Genomic DNA, 26,515 nt, shown 5'->3' with positions numbered 1-26,515 from the left:
ATACATTCTATTTACTTTATACAATAAAACTTATTCGCTTAACCAATAATTCGATTAGTCAATATAATAAATATTTTTTTTAATGAATATATAATAAATATTTTAAAATTATTAAAAACATTAATATCATTTACTAATTTTCATAAATATATATTTGTACAATAAATTTTATTTTTTAATATTAGTTAAATAAATATGATATGGATACTAATAAACAATTACCATTTTATATGATGAATTATACGTTGATTGAATAAAAAAACTCTTTAAAATAATAATTTATCGACTAATAAGTAAATAAATTAATAAAATATCATAAGTCATTTGACTAGCACAAGTTATTTTCCAGATTCAAGTGTGCTGCTCAAATAAAATAAAATCCCCCTTATAATGACAATGATCGTTATATGCATAACATAAAAGTACACCCGAAAGTCGTGCCTCCACATAATCAACGTTTTCTATGTGTCATATTGATACAACAAAATCACGACTATATAATTATATCAATATGCATAAACGCTAGAAAAACAACTCAGATTTTATTTTCTATGTCAATTATCTGGTAGCCTTGGAATGGAATACATTAACAATATTAACAAGAATGAATAAAAAAATCCCTACGGAATAAGAGGTACAAAACAGCTTCTAAGTTGCCCCAGTAATATCTTACCGAGTTAGCAAGTACAGTGGAATACCGCGTTGCCAAAACACCGTGCCTTGTTAGCGATCTTTCTTACACCGGTTTCGTTATTAGAAAAAGGATCTACTGTTACAGAGGATGTGTGTGTCCTATCCATGATATTGATTTCAGGAGCTTCGAGGATGGTCTTAGACGGGGACAATGCCCGTTGCATAGCCCATATCGCGAGTGGTCTCATGTATATGAGAGATCGGAAATGCCCTCCAGTGGTCCAGCCTTCCGGCGTCTGAAAGGCATATCTACAGCACAAAGGATGTGAATGATACTTTAATTAATATCAAGAAACTCAAAATTCTTGAATTGTGAGTGAACATTCATTGAAACTACCAAGTTAAAAAAGGAGATATTGAAAAGAAGAACGTCCGGGGCAAATATTGCATATTAGAGAATTAACATGACGTGTCAGAATCCAAAAAGAATCTTTAGTAAATCCGATCACGGGAGAATTTTGTGAGATAAATCCATGCAGGAAAATTGAATTGAGATGTTAGAACTTTACCCGAATCCTTCTTCAGACCAGCCGGCAAGGAATATACCTTCTGCAGTTGTGAAGGCCTGCTCCTCCATTCCAGCATGAATCATTGTAGCCGCCACGCCATACGTCACACCAGTCCATATTTCACGAGATTGCATACATGTGGTGTCTATCTTGCCGTTTGGATACATCCCATTTACAGCACCCATCCGGCCTCCTTTAATTTTCATAACATTAAAATCATATATTTTCTGAAGCGCACTTCGAATCTTGAAATCTTCAAAAAGATCCGGCAAGCCCGAAGATGCTGTGTACCACTGCCCAGCGAGTTGATCAGTCTGGATAGACTTGCTGTTACTACTAGACCCACTGTCATAGTTAAAATACGAGCCATTCCACAATTTTTCTTCAAAAATAGTTTTAGCCTTTACGAATTTGCTGTTGCATTTCTCAGCAAAGGCAACATCCCCTAGCTGTAAGGCCATTGCTGCTGCAGCTTGGAGGGCAGCTAGCCATAAGGAACCACAGTAGGCACTTATACCATGAACAGTCCAGGTGTCATAAGTTTGATCTGGGAAGCCGTCGTTTTCTATTAGACCATCTCTATCTCGATCGAACTGATCCATGTATTCAACTGCGGCACATACGGCTGGCCAAACATCGGCTCCAAAAGAGAAGTCTCCTGTTGCAGCAAAGTCTCGATAAACCTGAAGAATGAACTTTGGATTCAGATCTTTCCACCTACTCGTGTCGTGTATGTTATATGCGTTCATTTCATGCCAAGGATCGTGGGTTCCAAGATCATGAGGAACGGCTCCTTTCACCTTACGAATTCCCCAGTTCCCCTCCGCGAGAAACTTCACTTTTCTTGTATCCTCGGCTAATACTGCTTTAGCAAATTCACGTTGAATTCCAAGCTCAATTTTTGGAAACAGCTCAAGAAGTGCAAAAGAAGCGTAGAAATGCACGTCATATGTACACCACATTATATATTCAACACCTTCCAGATATAAAAACTGGCCCACATCATCACTGCTTTTCATTGATTCCATGAACTTACTAGAGGGCGATTGAAAGCACTTGTCTTCCATATGAGTGCTTGAATCTTGTTGATCAGCATATCTAGTGGAAGCTATACCACCTTCTATCGGATCAACTTCTAAAGAAGTTTTGTAACCATTTTCAGTCGTTCCTTTAAGAATTTCAGCCGACCTGTGTACTACCCTTGATTCAGTTGTTTCTGCTGGTTTGCTATCCGTGAGTATGGACTTGATACCAGTTGACTCATCGTTTTGTAAGGAAGAATCTGCATGAAAAAGTAATCACGGATGTGCTTAGGGAAAAAAATAGCAAAAGATAGAACACAAAAACTAGAACTTCAAGAAAACAATCGTGCGTCAGTCCCCCCAAGCTTTAAGTTTATAATATATGGCAACGAAATGTGTTCTAAAAATGACTCATGAAGGAAAAAAAGGTTTTGACTACCATTTGTGATATAGACTAAAAGCAAGATGCCGAACTCAAGTGGATAATAAAGAAAAAAATCAATAAAATTAATACCAATCCAGACTGTTCCCCCAGAAACCAGAAAATATAGCTCGTTGAACAGTGTAAACCTATACCTGCATGGCAAAGATCAGTAAGTATCCATTATAGATTCAGATCAAAGGCAAAAAACTAAACATATGTCGTTTATATGACCATGTTAGTAAAGAAATTCCAAAAGCAGGGCTTTAATACCGAAACACAAAAGAAGAATAGTAAAACATGCCATATACCATCATCTCCAAAAGAACAATATTTGTTGGAGAATAATTAGAACAGATAATTTAATGTTAATAAAATCATTATTGTGAAGGAAAAAAACTGTAAATGATGAAAAACATTTTTACGAATTTTACCATTCAGGAAGACGGTCGTCTTTGAGAATAGGGTTCTGCCACTTTTCAATCTCTTCCTCCCATAATTTATAATCTGATACATTTTCAGAACACGAGTAATTAAATTAAATTGATAATAAGCAAAAATTTGTTAACGATTGTCAGAAAGGGAACAACTTAAAGGTGCTATGAATGAAGTGCACTCACTTGTAAGTGAGTCATGCACCAAATCTTTAGCCGCCATTTCAGAAGTGCCATAATATTTAGTGTACCTCCTGGAAACCAAGAGAAATAACATAACATGTAAAACCAGGCAAAAAACATTATCAGACTCTCAAAAGCCACTACCAAAATGTAAAATTCTTAACAGTCTGGTTACAAAACATACTTAAACAACAAGAGAAGCCAAAGGAGGGCTAGCAGGGTCAATTGCCACAGTTCCCTTATAAGGATTTCTAGACAGATATACACACATACATAATTATATATATGCACACGTACGGACAGGCATATATATGTGGGTATATTATACGCGCATTTATAAATGATTTTGTTGAACCTAAATTTTCCGAGTTTTAGTTTCGCCACCCCTTTAAGGAACTTCTAGCTTCGCCATTGGACTTAGATCTGAATCGGACAATGATAAAGTCAATCTCATAAAACGAAGCTATTGACTTACCTAGGATAGGACTTCCCCTTGCAAAATTTAACTTTGGGAGACGACCAAGAAACGGCAAATGCGACGGTGCATTTCCCATTAGGTTCGACCCATGTAGAAGCAGCAACTGCAGCACAGTACGTCTCTCCAGGTGATGATGGCATGGTAGGCCCTTTGCTGTAGTTTTCTCGATCAAAATGGCCATCCTACAGATTCGTATGAGTAAGCCAATATAAGAGAAACTACCAAAAAACAAAAAATTCCAAGTAACACTTCCTTTCTTTTATTTTCTTTTCTTTATTTCTTCTTTTTTTTTTTTTTTTTTTTTTTTTTTTTGGGCAAAGGTCAGGCAACACTTCTTAGGTCAATAGAGGTGGGAAGTCTTTCACCTGAACCATTTTAGCCCACATATCTTTTGCAGTTACACAGCTTCCTTCAGTCAGACCAAAACATGGCAAAACCGATACACTCACATTCTGAGTTTCACATGCCGCAATGGCATAGGTCACAGGAGGGTTACCTTTTGCTGTTCTGCAAGAAATTAATGTTTTATTACGAAATAGCACATTTAGCGTCTATCTATCATGTCGCAAGAAAAGGTTCTTTATTAGTCTATACTTTCTTATTTCTGTTTCGAAGACTTACAGAGGCGGTTGTGGCATTACAAGGTCAGACGCCTCTGATCCAGAAATTTAAATATAATTTCTGTTTCTGATCTTTTGTTTGTTTGAATAGCTTAGAAAGCTTGTGGTTTCTGAGGTACTGTTTGTAACATCTAAAATAAGCGATTAAAGTTAAGAAAAAATACATAATCACTTGATCTTAGACGTTGCAAACACTACCTAAAATAAGTGTTTGGAGATAAGTTGATTAAAAGAGATGAGTTTACGTCAAATAACAATGGTACAAAAATTACAAAAGATGGATGGAAACTCCTATCTTAATATTATGTAACTACTAGTGACATGCATAAAGAAGTGAAAGCACACACAATCTTATGGGATTGGATTGAAGCTGATAACAAATAAAATATAGATTCCCACCAAAAATAACCTTTGGTCCTTAATTATCACTACTGCAATTAGAGAACCGACGTAAGAAGAAAGCGATTTACGGCAGGTCCTTCTTAATAACATTAAGCTTGAAAATGAAGCTAAACTAAAATTCACAAACCAACAGTCATATATCACTAAGTGTAAAGTTTGATGACTTGCTTGTGATGTAACAGCACGCCTGAAACTCCATCTTCACCTCTGAAAAAATTGAGAAAAGGCAAAATAAATATAGTGTCAAATTTCATCAACATACTATAAAAGTACAAACTTAGCTTGGAATAGATTCTCACATAAATGGCTCATTAACATGATCTCCTGACATATGTGAGATACCTCCAATTGAATTCTGCATTAATCAAAAGGCAATAACTGAAAAAATTAAAAATTTTCTCATGGGCACAGACACATTTACTTCCAGCACTCAGAAACAAAAAAAAAAGTAGGGAAAAACTCACCGCCCATGTAAAAAGAAGGTTGACCTTTGCTCTATCCTTTCCAGTATTTGCCAACTAAAAAAATCACAAAAAGAAATGACGTTGTGTAAGCAAAGAAAAGCATCAGTATTTCCTCCATGATAAGAAGGCAGTTTAAACTAAGATCCTAAGGTACAAAATATCATTTTACCACCGGCGTTCTCTGCATGAGTTATATGCATGTACAATAAATTTTTTATTCACACATTATATTTAAAAACTTTTAAATCACGAAAATTGTATAACAAATAAAATTTGAATTTAAAACATTAATTAAAGTAAATAGGTGTGAGTGAGGTACTTGAGAAATTATACCATGACCCCATGATTTTTCCTCTCATCATGCCCAAGTTTTATAATATAGTATAGAATAATAGATAACAAGTGAATACTGTTCACACCAAACCCTTTAATGTCATTTGTACCTTACGGAATTAGAAGATTTTGTTCTGTTATTGTAGAAAACACAGTACCAAAGATCCTGAGAAAATAATCCAACATTTTTACATACGTATTTTCATAGTTCCATGGAGAATTGTTTATATTCCACATCCAAGTATGGAGAGATTTGCAAAGATATATAGCATGAGACAGAAACTTTACATACAGTGTAAACGAACACAGCTGTAGGAAGGCTGCTTTCCCGATAATTATGTGGTATAAATGGTGATATTTGCCGACAAGAAATTTTTAACTCAGGATCTGGTTCACCTATGGGTACAAAATTGTTACGTAAAGATGTAATCCATATAAAAATAAATAAATAAATAAATCATAATAATCATAACAATAATAATAATAATATAGAAAATTACCATCATATATAGTCCACGCTCTTGGAAATAACGCATGATATGTGGAATGCTGGCCTGTCAAGTTCCATCCCCATGATGATATACCTTGATCGCAAGTCTTCCTGAGATGCAAATGATATATACCGCTATAAACAGTTTCTTCTCAAGGTTTTTAAAGCTGAGAATCAACTCAAAAAAGAGGTCAATTATGCAAAACGATGCCTTAATGCAAAATGATAGTTATGACATGGTGTGCCTTCCCTCAGAAAGGCAGGATTAGCCGTAGCACTGCATCAACCATGTCATATCGCACAGCCACTCAAATTGACAAATACGACACACAATGCATCATGATTTTGCACCAGAAATAGCATTCCACTCTCCAAAATTATGTGATGTTGAACTTTTGCATAAATATAAAGAAGAGAACAAAACCACAGGAATGAGATGTCAAGGCTGTTGGGTCAGTAGGCAATGACCTAACGATGGATAAGGAGAACATATTAGGCTATAGGAACGCTAGAAATCATTTATTTAGCCAAAAAGCACTGAAGCATCAAGAAAACGAAATTTCGTGATTTTTTCATCAAGTAAATATTAACAAACATTCGAGAAAAAATGGAACTTCTTATTATCCTTACCCTAAATCTTTGTGCTGGCCAGGAGCTAGAACAGATGCATACTTTTTGTTTCCTCCATCTCGAGATATGAAAATCTGTGGATTTGTAAATTGTTAGGCGGTCTTGAATTGATACATCCTACCCAATTTCTCACTCATAACATGCGTGGTACAGGTTATCAAGATGTAACAGCCGAATTGCCCAGAAAACATAAAGAAAAGTGTCACTATTGTTCCATATTAACTATTTTCTTTTCAATATCCACTTCCACCAACAACTAAGTGAAGTCAGATCCAAACCGCTAAAGAAGAACAGATGAATGACGTCAATTAGACAATCTTACAGAGAACTGGTTGACCATCATGGGAGACGTCTCGCATATACCAGGAAGTATTTGAAATTGCCTGAATTCCCCCCTGAAGCCTCTAGATATGCTACCACTTCTATGATAACATATAGATTGACGACTAATTAGTTCAGATAGAAACAAAATAGAATTTGGCAGAGTACCAATACTGAGCACCACTTACCCCATCCCACCAAGTGGAACTCCTTGTGAAGCAGAAGGTTTGCAACTTTCTCGAGTGAAAGGATCTATAGGTGCTTTCTGTACAAAGAGCAAATTTTAAAAGGATACAACAACAATACGAATATGTGTTTACTTCTTTTGTACATTAAAGAGCTTTTTTTCTAATGGTGGCAAAGAGAAGAAATTTACTCTTCCATGTGACGCTTCTTCCTGTACGTAATTCCACAAACGTATTCCGAGTCGAACCTATAGACATTGTTGCAAATTTCAATTATAATCAATTCAGGAAGTGAAGGCTTCATACAATTTTTGTTGGCAAGTTACCATTTTCAAAGCTTCCGTGAATGTGACACTGAATTCTTTGAGAATACTAGCTTGGCTGTTCAGTTTCCTTCTCCATGCTTGTTCGGGAGGGGAAGCACTATCAAAATCAAGCTGCACACAATCGAAATGGTGTATATTATTATTATTATAAATGAATGCTCCAGATATGCACTTGAGCTATTTACATATAAAAACGATGATGAAAAATTGACACAATTGTATGGATTTATAGGATAAAATGCATAACGTGCAGATTCCATCGCGAGGATACCAGCAAAACATACCCGTGACACATTGTCTGTAAAACAACAATACTATCTAGTAGCATAAACTTAAAATCGCATTAACATCAAGAAGAGAAAAAACGAAAGAAAGAATTGAAATTCACATAGAGAAGCACGCATGGACGCATGGTTCGCTTTTCAGTTTCCTGATCTTTCTCCTAAATGCTAGCGTTCTCAGGCCCCACAATGAGGTTTGCATTAGAACGCCAAAACCAGCTATACAATCGCATAGTTTGCAAGATAATCTCTTTTTTCTTTTGACTGAAAAATAACAAAAACGAAGAAGAAAACTAAACCAAATATTCATCTTGCTACAGAGCCTTCGTCATATGATGTTTTGCTAAAGGTGCAGCAAGTTTCAAAGGAAAAAGGTAGGAAGATGATTTGCCTCGGACCATTATAACACTCGTCAGTCCTATGCTCTACTCAAGCAAAGAAATACGATACAATTCACCAGAAAATTTAACCTTATAGACACATCTCCAACAAGAAATACAGTATTCTAAAGAAGAACACAAGATATCCCAAATGAAGAGGAGCTTACCAACTGCAAAGTTGTTCGATTTATATATTCTTCTGGAGGCCATGAATTCTTTCTAAAATGAAACAAGTTGCCGCTCACCATCTTGACTCTCTTTATGTACCTAAATCTGTATATGTATCTCTCACCCTTTAGTCGCTCAAGATTGGATTTTTACACAGACATCGCAATCCAAAACACTCAAAAATTTCAAAACCTCTCTATACAAGTAAAAATCAAGGAAGAAACCCAAAACTTAGCTTCAAATCCTCCCAAAAACCGATCTTTAAATCTAACCCACTTTTTGTTAAACCATTAAAAGTCTACTGAAAGTATCAAAGCTTAACAGCAAAACCTCAAGAAAAAGGGTCAAAAAACGGAGAAGAAGATGAGGTCAGGACGAAAATAGGATCGAAATTCTTGGGATTCGGATTTTGTCAGGAAATGTAAACTGTAAAGTAAATAAATGATGGGCTTTTTTCCCCTCGATTTTCTTTATTTCCGTGGCTTCTTCACAGGACAAAGGATCCACCACCTGGAAATATGGAGTTCTGAATAGTCGCCAGGTGGTAACAATCCCAAATGAACCAGAAAATTATATAACACTTTGTGCCTTAAAAGCTAATAATAATATTATTATTATACAACACTTTGTCCCTCTCAACCTCCACCTCCTGCATTTTAGTTGCCACGAGTATTCATACAATCAATAAATAAATAAATTATACACAAGTTTTCTTTTTTCCCAAATTTTTGTAATTATTAAGTTCAATTCATGGGTTGTACATACAGTGATATACTTGGATAAAACATTTGTTATGGAAATTGTAAATGATATTTTTGTTTTCTGAAATATGATTTTTACCCATCTATAATATATTAATTATCTTTGAATTAGAGGTACTACATAATTTGGGTAAAATATTTCTAGAGAGGGGGGGTGGGGGTGGGGGTGTTGGATGTTGGGATTTATAATATAATGGGTGTAAATTGTGGACTAGATTCGTGATTCCATTGGTCTTCCATTATGAAGAGATTTCAACAATGTGGAAAAAGGATGGCCAAAGCGTGCCATTATGAAGCATTTTTCTTTGGCTTTTCACCTTTGGTTGGCTCACCAATTTTAAGTAATATATCGATATACTTTTTTTTAATTGGTATTCATACCATTTAGTGAAACATATATATGGCGTGTCCTCGGCCAATATTTCAAAAAAATAATAAACAACACTAGTTTTAAAATAGATAATTGCTCAATAAATTAATAAAAACATTTACATTCAAGAGATAAATACATCATGATAAACTGAGAGTTTATTGATTATCATTATCCTGACTTCGAAAAATTTATTTTTTGAATGATATTTTATACTTCAATCACACTAAACACGCCGTGTTTTATGATAAAAATATTCTTATGTTTCGAGCTACATCGTTCAAAATCCACCATCTATGACATAGAAGAAGCCTGCTTTTGTGAGATAATTTAGTCTATAAAGTTTGCGATTTCAAATTATGGGAGCACATTTAGTTTACAATATCCAACGCTGAAACTAGCTTGCTCCACGAACTACGTACATTAATGGTAATATGACACAAATGGCTGAATATCGTGGTAGAAATGCAAGTCGAGCGTGACATGTTTTGTGATTTGGTTGAATTTCACTAGTTTAGTATTTCTATTCATTTTGTAACTGAAATTTAGTTTTATGGAAATACATTTAAAATGTATTACTTTAATTGGCTCTCAGATGGGATCGAATGTAGACAGATTGTTACACATGCTTGATTTGTGTGATAATTCCAGCATTAGTTGATGATGTGAACCATATTCCTTGTTCTTTAAAGATTCTCTTTAAGCACTTTAATAATTGTTCAAAATAGAACGTGCGGCTATTAAAATTATGATATGGAAAAACTAATAACTTTAAACTTTGATATATTTTTTTCTGTCAAAAAAATAAATATTTTGCAGTAAACAAATTTAATTAGTAATTATTGTTATTAATTTTTTTTAAAAAAGGCACACTTGTCCTAGAACGCTTTTCAAGATCAATATTCCTTTGGCTTGTTAGCCAATCACGAGGGTAATCATTGCAACAACCATATAACCCTCAACTATCTTCGATTTAATTTTTATTATACAGATATAGGGATCACACAAAATAGATAAACCCCTTAAATATTACATTTTTTAATGTCACTTGTTTTATAAGTGAAATGATAAATTTACGTTCATTCCCTGGATCATGATTATTTTTGCAATCTTTTATATTTAAAAACATTTAAAAAACGTTTATAAACAAAACAAGAACAACAAGCTAAAATCATACAAAGATATATATTTTTTAAAAAAATAAAAAATAAAATCCGAGAGTGGAAATGATAACCCAATAATTTTTGGTGGATTATGAGGCAGAAGGCCACTCGATAGGCACTTAGGAATTGGTGGAGGAACAATAGATGAGAAGTGGATTACAGGTGGGGGCGGTTGAATGTGTGTTATTCATTTTGGACGTCATCCAATAATCTACATATAATTAGTCAGCCATACATTTATGTGAAAAATAAATAAATATATGTTTTGATAATTGATACTATCTATTTTTTAATTTAATTTGTTCGAATCTTGACTAATTTTGATTTAGTTCTAAGAGTTTAAATATTTTTTCGGTTATTTGCAGGTCATAAGCGTTTGTCTTTTAGTAAAGTATTGTAGAGATTAAAAAAAAAATCACTTGACACTGTTCCGTAAATCAATTTTGTTAAATATGTCTCTGATTTAACTCAACTTAACTTAAACTCATGAAAAGTACTCTTTCACCGTGGGTATAGATCGGGTGGCACATCACAAAGCCAAGATCTTAGTTCAATATAGATAACAATATAATACACTTAATAAAATAAACACTGATTAATCGACGTCTAGAAATAACATGACATAAGGTTCAAACATAAACTACATACGACCATGAGCATCTGTTAATCGATGGGAAAATGCCGCAAAAATGACAAAGAAAATCATGTACAAAACCCACAATTGAAACACAATGCAATAAAAAATATACACTCTACAATCGAAAAATAGGCAGGAATTGACTCACGATCGCAAGAAGGGCACGAAATTTTAAAATTTGAGTGGTCAGCAAACATTAAAGCAAAAAAGTGAAGCTAAAATTTGGTGAAATTTTAGATTTTGTAAATAATGTAAATGATGAGACATTATATAATATGAATTGGAACGGTTCTTAATCAAAGCATATGTCATCCGTGACACGTGAAGAGAAGACAATATACGAAATCAAAGCATATGTCATCCGTGACACGTGAAGAGAAGACAATATACGAAATGTCACATATCGTCTATTTGGATAGTCATAGCTCGTAAAATATTAAAACTTTGAGCCGAAAATTTGGGAAAAAATTATTTTTGTTTTATTGGATACAATATGAGCATATATGCGTATAATAATAGCGAGTAAAAATTCAAAATTTGATATAAAAATTATGATATTTGTTGGTTTAGTTGATCAGAGTGAGCATGAGATGAGATAGCTCCATCCATGTTTTCCGTGGAAAAAATCCTCTGCTGTGGAGAGAGAAACATCATAGGATACTGTGCATTGAAATGGGCATGATTTTAATATTTTATGTGTGTAATTAATTAATTAGTTATTTATTTAATCATGTGATATGAATTACAGAATACTATTTAATGCACAGTATCTTGTGCTGTTTTTCTCTCCACAGCAGAGGATCCGGGTCCGTTTTCCATTTCACATGAAACCCTAGTGTTTTGATTTATATTTTTGGGTCTTTAATTCGATTTGATCACGAAAACAGGATATCAAGATAAATGATTATTTTTTAGGGTTAAATGCAAGTAAAAAAAACAACAATTAATTTTAAAAAGTAAAACAAAAATGAGGCGAACTAGAGGTTGAAAACTAAGAAGGTCCTCGTGGTTGCATAGGGTTTTTATTAAATTTAATGTAAAATAAAAAACTAATTTAAAAAATAATGTGTTTAAAATTATATATTACAAATACCGCAAAACTCTGAGCGTCCGCTATCTCTGACAGAGGACAATGCCACATGGGCAGCGTCCGCTGTCAGAGACAGAGGACGCTGTCTATGTGGCAATTTATTATTATTATAATTTTTTTTTATTTTCTTTTTTAATTAATTATATAATTAATAAATATTTTTATAAACTTATAATTTATTTATTATTAACTTGTAATTTTTTTTATCAAATTTTTAAATTTTAATTTAAAATTTTGATTTTATTGTCCATATAAAAACTTATTAAGGAGACGAAAATAAATAAGTAAATTGATTAAATGATTTTTATCAGTTATATTTATAAAAATATTGTTAACCTAAATAAAAATATTTTATAAAAATTATACATTTACCATATTAATATTATTTTTTAAAATTTAAACACATAATAAAAAGTCTCGTTTATATATAACTAGTATTTCACCTGTGAGATGCACGGATTATATCTTGTGTATAATATAATTAAATTGAATTAAATTTATATTTTGAATATAAAAGTAAAATATAAACAAATTTAAAAATTTAATTATTTGTATGTACTAAAAGGTATTAATTATCATCATAAGATAAGAAATATATAAAACATTATATTAAAAAAAATGTTACACCTGCTTTAACATTTCCAAATATTGTATTCTTTCGAACATCTTTAATCAAGGCATCCAAATTCATTTTAAAGATTCTGGAGACAATATCCGGACGGTCTTCGGCTCTCAATCCTCGAGCCTCGATAAATCTCATAATTTCTGGCCATTTTGGACTACACGTAAATGTAATGAACAAATCTGGATATCCAGCCCACTTACATATAGCTTTGGCATCTTGGTAATTCTGAATTATATATATTGCACTCCCAGTAAAAAAAGAAGGCAAGATAATACATTTTCTTTGTGTAGATGCATTTGTTTTACCACGCAAAAGCGCATCATGAAGACCTTTGTGCATTTCACATCTCAATTGTTTTTTATGCATCCGAACATATGTCAACCTTCCAGATTCAACCATTGTGTATGCATCAACAATAAATTGTTGAAAAAGTTTTCTCGAAGACAAAATACTTGAAAATTCGATGTCCCTATCATGCAGTCGATAGGCAAAAATTCTCTTATACTCACTTTTTTTCTACCTCCAACACTTGACTTGGATTCTGAGAATGGAATATCTTCTCGATAACCATCCTCACCATAGGGAGAAAAGTATAGGATACTGGAGAGATATATGCAGGATTCAACTCATTGATATGTTTTAGTTGACCAATTTGTGTTTCTACTAAAATATCTCTGTCTTCCAAAGCCTCATTAATTGACAAATACGATAAATACAAAATAAGACATATTTTAAGGCATATCTGACAGTAGAAATTTGATTAGTAATTTCATTTTCTGTGTCGTAAATATATAACTGCGCAAATTTCGGAGATGCACCTTCACATGGAAGTATACTTCTAATTAAATGATAATTTTGACCATGAAGTTTAAACACTGAAGCGGAGCCACCTTGATTTAAACTTGAATCTATCTTTCCTCTCATCGACGTGAAATAAAACATACTAATGTACGATATGATATTCTCAAGAAAATGTTTGCTTTTATCATCCAATTCATTTAAAAAATCATGCAATACTTCATGATGTTTTTTTTAAGGAGGAAGTTGTATTTTTCCTTGCATACAACACATGGAGTATTTAGGATTTTGAGATTTTTTAAAGGAAGAAGTTGTATTTTCCCTTGCATAACCTTTCTTCATACCAGAATATCGCACCATAAAAATCACATCTGTATATTGGATTTCCTATATCCCAGTAATCTATATAAAAAAGGACGTTGTTAACACACACATATTCCAAAAAAAAAAAATGAAAAATACGTAACATAAAAAAATTAAATATGTTATAACTGAAAAATAAAAAAAAATTCTTTTATAAATTTGAATAAAACAACATAAACTTGTTTTAAACTAAAACAACATAAAACCAATATAATATAATTTTACCAATGGATGATTTTGAGATATTTTTGTCGAGATTATTATGACTATGTTGAATGTCCAATATGTTAACTTAATTATTTGAATTGAATCAAATTAACTGCAAAAAAAAAAACGTTATTAATTGATGATTATACTTATATCTTAAATATAATATCTTAAAATTAGGAAAAAAAAACACGTGTAGTTATTAAAAAATTATATTGATAAACAAACGACAGTTTGTCGCCAGTATTAACAGCAGAGAGAGAAATCATCATCAATCGTTAGATCAATCATATCTGATTTATTTTTAGTTGAGCTGCTAGGCATTTAAGAAGAAGAATCTATATCAACTAAGCTCGATGAAGTAGCTGCACGTATACCGATGTTAAAAGAAAACAAATATAATAATTTGAGTAGACAAATAACAAAAAATAACGCATGAAAAAAATATAATACCATTTGTGTAGTGACCCAACCCGGATCTACTACCTAATCAGAGTTATAGTAAAAGCGCACGCAATAAAAACTTAAAGCGTAAAGTGCGGATAATTAAAATACAACAAATCCAATCGGCAGAATACAACCGACGCTATCACAAGTGTATAAATACTGTTATACAACCAAATCGAAGGTTCAGGGTAAATAAATCACTACCCTCTACAACCTCGCACTCCCCAAACTCAATCCTGCTGAGAGCCGCTTGGACCGTCCAGCCTCAAACCTGCCCCGCCACAAGGTACACGATACCCAAACACAGGGGCGTGAGCTAGAACGCTCAATACGAAGCAATGATATAAATACAAATATGCGCACACAGATGATTTAAAACTCAAGTGAAAACACTTGCTCATGGAGAATATACAGTACCGGCTAGAGAGCTACTCCGCGGGGTACTCGTATACTCCATATCAGGGTTGAGCCAACCCCATCCTGACCCGAATCCAAAACAGGATACAAGTCCCATAAGGAAACTGTCATACCTGACTCGAGTCCAAAATGAGATCATCGTTCCCTACGGAGACTGTCAATGACTCACATCTCTCCGGATTCAGTCACACGTAAAATCATGTATGTGCTAAGATGGTAAAACATGCTAAAACATGATAAAACATATAGCGCATACTCATGCAACATATAAGCAAATATATCATGTCGGCTATCTCGGTCAGTACTTACGTACCTCAAACACTGCTGGTCAAACCTAGCTCCACTGACCTAGACTCCAAGCCTACTTGTCCAGTCTACTGCTACTATAATGCAAATATCCATGCATCAACAATTAAGCTCTAAAAGCCTTAATTAAGCTATTGCATACTCCTAAATATTTTTAGGATGCCAAAGTTATACCTGCGTCCGTCGTTAGCCCTTTGCTGATGATAGCCTCAAAACTAGGCCGTAGCTCCGCGACGACGTCTAGATCACTAAGCCACTTCCGGATTCCCCGTAGGATGCCTAGATATTCTTAGATCTGAGTTAGAAGCCTTAGAAATTGAGAGAGAAGAGAGGAGATGAGCGAGTCACAAATGAACCTCGGCTCCTTTATTTATAGACGACGTTCGGGCCTTCCGAACTTGGCTTCGGGCCCTCCGAACTAGTTCGGATCCTCCGATCATGACTTCGGATCGTCCGAACACGATCGGACCGTCCGATCTTTACTTCGGGTCCTCCGAAGTCCCATCAGTGATGTCATCCATGACTTCACCTTGCTGACGTAGTTGATGACGTAAGCCCTAACCCTGTTCGGGTCCTCCGATCCCACCGACGGAGCCTCCGATCCTCTTCGGATCCTCCGAATACCAGTTCGGAGCGTCCGAACCTCCCGAGCCATGCCCACCATTTTTTAGTATTCTGGATCTATTTTCGGGCTCTGTTAATCCATTTGGAATTTACTTAATCATGTTTTGCTTAATCTAACATGATCACGTGATTAATCACTCATTAATTACTAATTAGAAATGCGGGTTACTACATTCTTCCCCACTTAAGAAATTTCGTCCTCGAAATTTAAGTCTTAGAGAAAAACATAAATAGCCAACCAAATGTTCTTTATTACAACTGAACAAGTACAAACTCGATACAAGAAGTACAAAATCTCAAAATAACTCGGGGTGCTCGGCTAACATCCGGCTCTCCAACTCCCAAGTAGCTTCCTCTGTTCCTCTGCATTGCCACTGTACCATAACCAATGGTATGCGCTTGTTACGAAGTACCTTGTCCTTCCTGTTAAGAATCCGTAGGAGTTTCTCCACATACGATAGATCCCGATCTACCTTTACCTCAGTCGGATGAAAAATATGCGACTCATCCGCCACATACTGTCTCAACAAGGACACGTGGAACACATCGTGGATCTCCGAAAGATCGGGTGGCAAGGCCAGACGATAAGCCACATCCCCAACCTTCTCGAGAATCTTGAAAGGATCAATAAATCTAGGTGTTAGCTTACCCTTGCGACCAAACCTCATCACCTTCCGAAAAGGTGACACACGCAAGAAAACATACTCTCCTACCTCAAAATGAAGTGGCATGCGGTGGGTGTTTGCATAGCTAGCCTGTCGATCCTGGGCTGCCTTAACCCTGTGTCGGATCAAATCTACTGCATCAATCATCTGCTGAATTATCTGAGGACCCTCAACCTGATGCTCGCCAACCTCGTCCCAAAACAAAGGTGTACGACAACGGCGTCCATAAAGAGCCTCAAATGGTGCCATGCCAATGCTGCGATAGAAACTATTGTTGTAGGCGAACTCCACCAAGGGTAAATGATCATGCCACGCTGGACCAAAATCCATCACTGCCGCGCGAAGCATATCCTCTAGAGTGCGAATAGTACGCTTCGACTGTCCGTCCGTCTCTGGATGATAAGCCGTACTCAAGCTCAAAGTAGTACCAAGGGCTCGCTGGAAACTACCCCAAAATCTCAAGGTGAATCTCGGATCTCTATCGTTGACAATGCTCAAAGGAATCCCATGCAATCGAACAATCTCTCGCACATACAATTGCGCCATCCTATCAAAGGTGTAATCGCGGTTATAGGGAAGAAACGCTGACTTCGACAACCGATCCACGACAACCCAAATAGCATCACAATTCCTGGAAGACATAGGCAAGTGGGTGACAAAGTCCATCGTCACATGCTCCCACTTCCATTCAGAAATCTCTAAGCTGTGAAGTAACCCTCCGGGTCGTCTAAACTCTGCCTTGACTTGTTGACACACAAGGCATCGGGACACAAACTGATAAACGCTGCGCTTCATCCCTTTCCACCAAAATTGAGTGTGAATATCCTTATACATCTTCATGCTGCCTGGATGTACAGAGAATCAACTGTGGTGAGCTTGCGATAAGATCTCATCCCTCAAAGTAGAATCCTCGGGTACCACAACTCGACCAGAAAGACACAACATACCGTCTCCTTGCAGATGAAAACCAGAAGTATTATCATCCTCAGCCAGCCGGGCCAACTTCTGAGTCTTCAGATCAGAATTTTGAGCTTCCCGGATTCGTCTGTATAGCACTGGCTCTGCAAGCACAGAAGAGACACGAATCCCTTGTTGTTCTTTCTTATGACGGAACGTGAATCCCAAAGAACAACACTCCTCCACTGCCTTCGAAACCGAACTGGTACGAAGGGAACTCACATAAACTTTGCGACTAAGCGCATTAGCAACGGGATTTGAAGAACCTGGATGGTACTTGATCTCACAATCGTAATCCTTCAACAGATCTATCCAACGACGCTGCCGCATGTTCAACTCAGCCTGAGTGAACAGATACTTCAAACTTTTATGATCGGTGAAGATCTCGAATCGTTCTCCATACAAATAGTGACGTCATATCTTAAGAGCAAAGACAATGGCTGCAAGCTCTAAATCATGTACGAGATAGTTCTCTTCGTGAGTCTTCAGCTGTCTGGAGGCATAAGCGATCACGTGGCCATTTTGAGTCAACACACACCCCAAACCCTGGAGAGAAGCATCAGTGAAGACTACAAAACCACCTGATCCAGACGGTAAGGCAAGAACTTGAGCTGTCGTCAGACGATGTCTCAACTCACGAAAACTGTCTTCACAAGCATCAAACCAAACAAAAGAAACGTCTTTCTTTGTCAACTGAGTCAAAGGCTTAGCTATCTGAGAGAAATTCTCCACAAAACGACGATACTATCCTGCTAAATCAAGAAAACTACGAATCTCAGAAGCTGTAGTTGGTCGTGAACAATTCAAAATAGCCTCTGTCTTGCTAGGATCAACAGATACGCCCTCCTGAGAAATGACATGACCAAGGAACACAACTCGATCAATCCAGAAGTCACACTTACTCAGCTTCGCGTACAACTGTTTCTCCCTCAAGAACTGCAGTAAAGTATATAGATGGTAGGCATGCTCATCCATGCTGCAAGAATACACCAAAATGTCATCGATGAACACCACCACGAACTTATCCAGAAAGTCGCGGAAAACTCTGTTCATCAGATCCATAAAAACAGCTGGAGCATTCGTCAAACCAAACAGCATCACTAGAAACTCATAGTGTCCATACCGCGTACGAAATGCTGTCTTAGGAACATCCTCCTGTCGAACTCGCAACTAATGATACCCAGAACGAAGATCAATCTTCGAATAAACAGAAGTACCCTGCAACTGATCAAAGAGATCGTCTATCCGCGGAAGAGGATACTTATTCTTCACTGTCACCTGATTCAACTGAAGGTAGTCAATACACAACCGCATCGAACCATCCTTCTTCTTGACAAACAGTACTGGGGCTCCCCATGGCGAAACACTAGGTCGAATATAACCCTTATCAAGAAGATCTTGCAATTGCTTCTGCAGCTCTTTCATTTCTGACGGTGCCAATCGATAAGGAGTTCTGGAAATCGGTGCAGTCCCTGACACTAACTCAATGTCAAACTCAATCTCCCTTACTGGTGGCAAACCTGGAATCTCCTCCGGAAACACATCTGGAAAGTCACGAACCACTGGTATCTATCGGATATCTGGCTCTCCTAAGGATGCTTCAATGGCGTAGATAAGGTAGCCTTCCCCGCCAGACTCTAAAGCATGCCGTGCCTTCAGAGCTGAAACCACTGGCATCGGGGGTCGCGCTCCCTCACCATAGAAATATCATGACTCATCATTCTCTGGATGAAACTGGACAAACCTCTGATAGCAATCCACTATCGCTTGGTAGGTAGTCAATAGATCTATCCCAATGATGCAATCGAAATCCTCCATCGCTAGAATCATTAGGTTAGCACTAAGCTGATGTCCCTAAAAATACAAAACACAACCCATAACTAGACGCTTGGCTAAAACCTCGCTCCCCATAGGAGTAGAAACCACTAGCAACATGTCTAAAGGAATAAATGGCAATCTATACTTCTTAGCAAAACGTGCTGAGACAAAAGAATGCGATGCACCGGTATCAATTAAAACATATGCAGGAAAACCACATAAACTACAGATACCTGCAATCATCCGATCGCTGTCAGCCTCTGCCTGTTCCTGGTTAAGCTCAAAGACCTGACCCTGGGTACGTGGCCTCAACGAAGAATGACCCCGAGAAGGAGTCTGAGTAGGCTGTCTCTGAGACTGCTGTGGCTGCTGCGAATACTGCTGCTGGTACTGGGGTGGCTGAACAGATGCCTGAGAACCTTCGGAACCACTCGCTGCCCCAATCAGCATAGGACAATCTCTCTTCATGTGACCCTCCTGGCCACACTGGAAACATGCAGTGGTCGATCGACCACACTGCCCTGGCGGATGTCTGCATCGGCACTGAGTACACCGGTTCGGTCTCTGTCCACCAAAACGATGCACTCCACCAGATCCAGAGGAAGAAGAAGAAGTACCTCCTGGCTTCTTGAAGGACTGTCCTCTCGGACCCAAAGAACTAGAGCTCGTTGGCCTGGAAGAAGAAGAGTAAAGTCCTCTGTTCCTCCGAATACTGTCCTCGGCCTGGCGACAACGGTCCACCAAATCCTCGTAAGTCCCATTGTCGCCTGATAAGTGTGTTTAGTATGCATTATTTTATAGCATTTTTTGTTTAGTTTTCATGCATTTAGGTTAATTTCGTAAGTTTTATTAGTGTCTTTTGTTATGTGTTTGCATTAGACTCACCTGGTTGAATTTTGTAGGGAATTAAGCAAAAATTGGAAATTATGTTCGTCCAAGGTGCGCGCGCGCGAGCCCCTTGCTTGCGCGTGCACAGAAGAGAAATCCAGAGCATGAATAGAAGAGGCGCGCGCGGGCGAGCTTATGCCCCGCGCGCGCGCAGAAGAGATGTCCAGAGAGTTACAGAGAAGCCGCGCGCGCGCGAGCTCTCTCGCGCACGCGTGCGGGACAATCGAGGATGCACTGTTTGTTTATGTTGCGCGCGCGCGAGACTTTCTAGGCGCGCGCGCGGGTCCGCATAACCTAATTTCGAGTTTTTTTTAAGTTTGAAAAAGACTCCAATTGGCGCGGCCGTATAAATAGAATTTTTATGCTCTTTTCAAGGACTTTTGATTTTTTTGAGTACGGGCAAAGCTTATGGCGGCTGTGGAGCGAATTTGTTCAGAATTTCTTCTATTCTAGTATTTTTATTTTATGTTTTTAAACTTGATTCATTGAATCATGTTTGTTAGTGAGTAGTTTCTTTTCTTCGATCAAGGCCACGTGATTGGGCCAGACAGTTTATGTAAAAACTTGATTTGTTTATTTGAGATTTTCAGACTTAATTGATTTTATTGATTATCAAATTTATCTTCGTCTTATAAATTTCTTGGCCAGTTATTTGTTTGCTTGTTAATCGAGTCTAAGTCGACAGAGGAGGTCTCGAATTCGATCACTTTGATTGTCAACATAGTGTAAAACTGACTAGAAATAGAATTCGGTTTCATTATGCGGTTTAGGTGTTTACTGAATTTTCACAGTTAGTCGTGCATTTGAATTTGATTAGAATTACGAAAGATTGGTTCATCAATATTCGAATAGGTTTGATTGTTCTAGAAATAGTCCTTCGAACAAATTAGGAAAATTCCCGTGAATAAAAATTAAGTCTGATATCTTAGATTGACTACTTGTTACATGAATTGTCTGGTACCTACGTGAGTCCTTGATCGAAACTTTTCCCAAATTTGAATTAATCCAAAATTTTCTGCTGTGTTTTTATTTAATTAAATCTTTTTGCAATTTTATTTATTAGTTAAAAATCTGAAATCATCCTTTTTAATTAGTCTAGATTAGGTAGAAATAAATATATTTTGGTAATCATTTGTATACAGTCCCTGTGGGTTCGACACTTGGACCTTTGTCCACTATTTTATTACTTGACCTGGTACACTTGCCAATTGAATTTATTCACACCGATTAACGCGGTCAAGTTTTTGGCGCCGTTTCCGGGGACTGTGTTGATATCAGAATTTTTATTTCGCTTGAGATTAGACATTACTTATCTTCTAAATTTCTAACTATAATTTCTTGGTGATTTTCAGGTACTTTCTGTTGTGCATGCATAGAACTCGATCAAGGAAACTACTACCACTTGATTTGGAGATCAAGCGCACACTTAGCAGGATCCGAAAAGCCAAGAAATCTTTCAATCTTGAACTAGAGTCAGAATCTGAATCTGAAGTAGAGATGGCAGACAACCGTACTGTATGGGATATCATCCGTCCACCAACTGAAGGTTATGGATCTAGCATAGTTCGCCCCGCTGTTGAGGCGAACAATTTCGAGCTGAAGCCCTCTACTATTCAGCTGATTCAATTGCAAGCTAGATTCGGGGGCTCATCTGTAGAAGACCCCTATGCTCATCTGGAGCGTTTTCTGTCGATCTGCGACACGTTCAAAGTGAATGGGGTAACATCTGATGCAGTACGACTGCGGTTATTCTCATTCTCTCTACAAGAAGAAGCTGCTGAATGGCTAGATGATCTGCCTGCTGGGTCTATTACTACATGGGATCAACTGGTTCAGACCTTTCTGAATAAATATTTTCCTCCCACAAAGATGGCGAAACTGTTCTCAGATATCATCTCATTCAGGCAGAAGGAAGCTGAATCTTTAAATGCTGCTTGAACTCGATTCAAAAAGATGTTGAGGATGTGTCCTCAACATAATCTCACTCAGAGCCAGCAGACTCAGACTTTCTACAATGGGGCTAATCAATCTGTCCGATCCATGTTGGATGCCGCTGCTAACGGAAGTCTATTCAGGAAGACACCAGCAGATGCATGGGAAATCATTGGAAATATGGCTGAAAGAAACATTGGATGGCCAGATGCTAAAAAAAAAAAAGAAAAGCTGGAGTTCTAGAAGTCGATGCACTAACATCACTTAATGCCAAGATCGATGCACTTACTCATCAGATGGCGGTTATGCAGACATCTTCAGCCAATCAAGTGCAAGTCCAACAGCCTGACGAACAGCAAGTATTTGAAGTTGATGCTGCGAACTTTATGGAAAATCAAGGGAGACAACAGTACAATCCCTACAGCAACACTTACAATCCTGGCTGGAAGAACCATCCAAACTTCTCTTGGAAAGCTGCAGATCCTACAGCTAATACATCGAAGCCAGTAGAGAAGAAGCCCTCCTTTGAAGAAATTATGATGAAATATGTAGCTGGTATTGAGACCCGTCTACAGAATCAGGAGGCAATGTTGCAGAAGTTAGAGACACAGATGAGCCAGATAGCAACACAGCTATCAACTAGGCCAGCAGGATCGTTGCCTAGCAATACTGAGAGGAATCCAAAGGATGTCAATGATATTCTGGCGGTAACTAGATCGCAAGCAGATACTGAAGCAAACAATACTGAGGATGAAGAAGCAAGTGAGCTAGTCAAGGAAAAAGAGTTGGAGGAAGCATCAAAGCCGTCAGACTCGACGCCTACGGGCAAGAAAGGCAAGTCATCTCACCCTGTTATTAATGAAAATATGACTTGAGTAAACTTCCCTTCCCCCAGAGAGCAAAGCAACTGCAATTGGACAATCAATTTGCAAAATTCCTAAAGATTTTCAAAAATCTTCATATTAATATTCCCTTTGCAGACGCTTTAGCTCAAATGCCTAGTTATGCAAAATTTTTAAAAGAGATTTTGTCTAACAAAAGAAAACTGGTGGATTTTGAAACTGTGAAGTTTTCGGAGGAGTGTTCTGCCATTTTACAAAATAAACTCCCTCCGAAACTTAAGGATCCCGGTAGCTTTTCAATTACATGCACTATTGAAAAATCATTTTTTAATAAGGCTTTATGTGATCTAGGTGCAAGTATTAATCTTATGTCTTATTCATGTTTTGAAAAGCTAGGAATTGGTGAAGTTAAGACAACTACTATCTCCTTACAATTAGCTGATAGATCTATAAAATATCCAAGGGGGATTGTAGAGGATGTGTTGGTAAAAGTTGATAAGTTTATATTTCCAGTGGATTTAGTTGTGCTTGATATGGAAGAAGATCGTAAGATACCTCTTATTTTGGGTAGACCGTTTTTAGCCACTGGAAATGTAACGACCCACTGTATCAAGACGGGTCTTTCCAGCGTGCTTATGTCCTCACTCACACGCACCCTAAGAAACTTCCCAAGGGGTCACCCATCCTATAATTGCCCCAAGTCAAGCACGCTTAACTTTGGAGTTCTTATGTGATGAGCTCCCGAAAAGAAGATGCACCTTCTTGAAATGAGCAGTACATATGAAATCTTTTAAACTCTCCTCAACTATGTAGTCCCATACCTACACAGTCTCAGAATCCCTCTCATTCCGGCACGGGATCGGTTCATTCATGTCTTCCTCCGCCTAGAAGCCTACCAGGAGCCGCTCATTTTCCGTGCAACCTCTTGGCACCGGAGATCACTCCCTGCCTCTTCAGCCCCGGGCGTCACATGTGTAACACCCAGTATTTTTAGTACGTAAATTCGCATGCATAATTAGGGATTTTATTTATTTAGAATTTTAGATTACGGGTTAAATAATTATGTGAAATTATTTGTGCATGTTTTAAGTTATTTTTAAGCATTTAACCCATAATTAGTGATTTTCATGATTTATGGAAATTTAATTATTTTATCGCGTAGACGGGACCGTGGACGGACGAGATGACAAATTTCTACCCAAATTATTTTATGAGTCTTTTAGGAGCCCAAAAATATTATTTTGAGTTTTATTTCCTCAAAATTATCAGTATTTAATTTTATATCATTTTAGGAGTCCATTTTTATCCAAATTTAGCCAAAATATTGACTTTTAATTATCTTTAAAAATCCCCTAATTTAATATTTCTGGATTTGTGATATTTTATTTAAGTTATCAATATTTTATAAACTTAGGAACCTTTTTAATTATGCTATTATCTCCTAGATTATTTATTTTTCCAAAATTATTATCCTAAACTACCCAAACCATCGCCCAAATCCCCTAACACACGCTCATTCCATCTCCTTCTCACCCTAAGCACCCATAGCCGCCTCCATCACCTTCCCAATCGGCCAGAAAGCTTAAGGCAACATAGACGTTTTTTTAAAGCTTCCAAGTTGGTTGTCATGGCCCCGTCGTCCCGGAATCGTCATCTACGTCTTTTTCTTTCCATTCAACGGTGCAAGGCATGTCTTCTTTCTCTTATTTTCGTGCCATATCAGTAAAATATGTGTGTGTTGTGTATGCATCAAGATCTTCAAGAAATTTTCAGAAAAAGGCTCGGGTGATTGAGCATCTCACGTTTTTCTCACCTTGATTGACATACACTCATGTTTTTCTTAGCCATGGATCGTACAACTGCTAGTCAAGGTCCCTAGGATGTCTAAGGTGAGTCTAGGCTCGAGTGGCTTGGATGGTTCAAGCCAAAAGAGCCCAGATTTGGAGCTGGTTCGATCGGCCTCCATGGGGCGCAGGTTTAGGGTTCTGAGAAGGGGGTTCGGAGATGGTGGTCTAGGCTGCATGGGGCTGGGGCCATGGGCTGGTTTTGACCGCCCAGACTTGGGCTACGTCTGGGCGGTGGAGCTCCGGCCAGGGTCGGCCGGAGCAGGGCGGCAGCAGCCCTAGAAGGGCTGCTGCTCGCGGCCGAGCAGAACAGGGAAAGGGGGCGACGGGTTGTAGGGTTTTGGGGTGGTCCGGGTCGGGTCGTTGGGTCCGGTTCGGGTCAGTAAGTCATGGGTCAAGTCTAGCGGGTCCGGGTCCGGGTTAAGTGAGTCGGGCTCGGGTATTTTTTATTTTTAAGTTTAATTAAGTGTTAAATGGGCCTAATTAAATCCAAAAATTTAATTGGGTTCCATTTAATTATTTGAGTTGAAATTTAATTATTATTGGGCTTAAATAAATTTAATTAAGTTAGTCCAATAATTTTTATGGGCTTGGGGGCCCAAGAAAGTTATTGGGCCAGTCTTTGGGCTTTTGGGGCCATTGGGCCAGAATAGGTTGTTATTGGGCCAGGAATGCATTAATGGGCTTGAATAAATTAATTGGGCTTAAAAATGTATTTTTGGGCTTAAGTTTGTTAATGGGCCAGTCTCAGTGTTAATGGGCCAGAATTTAAGAAAATGGGTTTGAGTGTTAGGGCCAGCAGTTCAGCACAAACCATGAGAAATTGCATGTGTCCTAATTATATATTTAATTATTTTATGCATGAATGTTATTTTAGTATTTATATGTTAGTATAAAAATTAAATTAAATATATAGGAAGGACACACATTTTATTTAAGTACATGCATTCATGAAATAATTTTATGGCATGATTTAATGTTTAAGATTGAGCTAGAAAATAATTTTTATGTTGGAAGTTGAAGTAGTGTGACAATTTAAGGGGGACAAGTCCCCACATGTTAAGGGTAGTTTACTACTAGTAAGAGGTGATTCGTCACCGCCGCGTACGTTGGTTTTAAGAGATTGATCAGTCGAACCTTTTAAGTTTAAGGTTACACTACGGATATGACCATGCGATGTTAGAAAAATGATATGCTCAACAATGTTATGTATGTATTATATGATTATATTTAAGTTCAAGTTTAAGCAAGATTTTAAGTTATGATTCATGATTTTAAGCATGCCCATTCATGTATATGTTATGTATTAGTATTTCAGTGATTTAAATTATTTTAAGCCCTTGTTATGTTAGCATGTTGGGCCTCTAGGCTCACTACACTTATATGGTGCAGTTGAGTACGTAGAGGAAGATGTAGTTCCT

The 26,515-nt window shown here is 37.1% G+C and overlaps 1 protein-coding gene across 1 annotated transcript; it reads right to left on the bottom strand.

Moving 5' to 3' along the window:
- Positions 1-523: 523 nt before the first annotated feature.
- Positions 524-8,995, bottom strand: LOC140875825 (uncharacterized). Its single transcript, XM_073279622.1, has 18 exons — positions 8,340-8,995; positions 7,512-7,622; positions 7,377-7,433; positions 7,189-7,265; positions 7,002-7,101; positions 6,680-6,753; positions 6,060-6,160; positions 5,852-5,955; positions 5,227-5,280; positions 5,062-5,117; positions 4,931-4,969; positions 4,106-4,247; positions 3,738-3,922; positions 3,266-3,333; positions 3,080-3,152; positions 2,739-2,800; positions 1,203-2,484; positions 524-942 (listed from the first exon to the last, which is right to left on the bottom strand). The coding sequence occupies exons 1-18, from the start codon at positions 8,418-8,420 to the stop codon at positions 678-680; spliced, it is 2,931 nt and encodes a 976-aa protein (XP_073135723.1). The 5' UTR covers positions 8,421-8,995; the 3' UTR covers positions 524-677.
- Between the last annotated feature and the right edge of the window lie 17,520 nt (positions 8,996-26,515).

This window comes from Henckelia pumila, chromosome 1, assembly GCF_033568475.1.
Source record: "Henckelia pumila isolate YLH828 chromosome 1, ASM3356847v2, whole genome shotgun sequence".
Taxonomy (NCBI): Eukaryota; Viridiplantae; Streptophyta; class Magnoliopsida; order Lamiales; family Gesneriaceae; genus Henckelia; species Henckelia pumila.
This window is presented reverse-complemented; position numbering and strand designations above follow the sequence as displayed.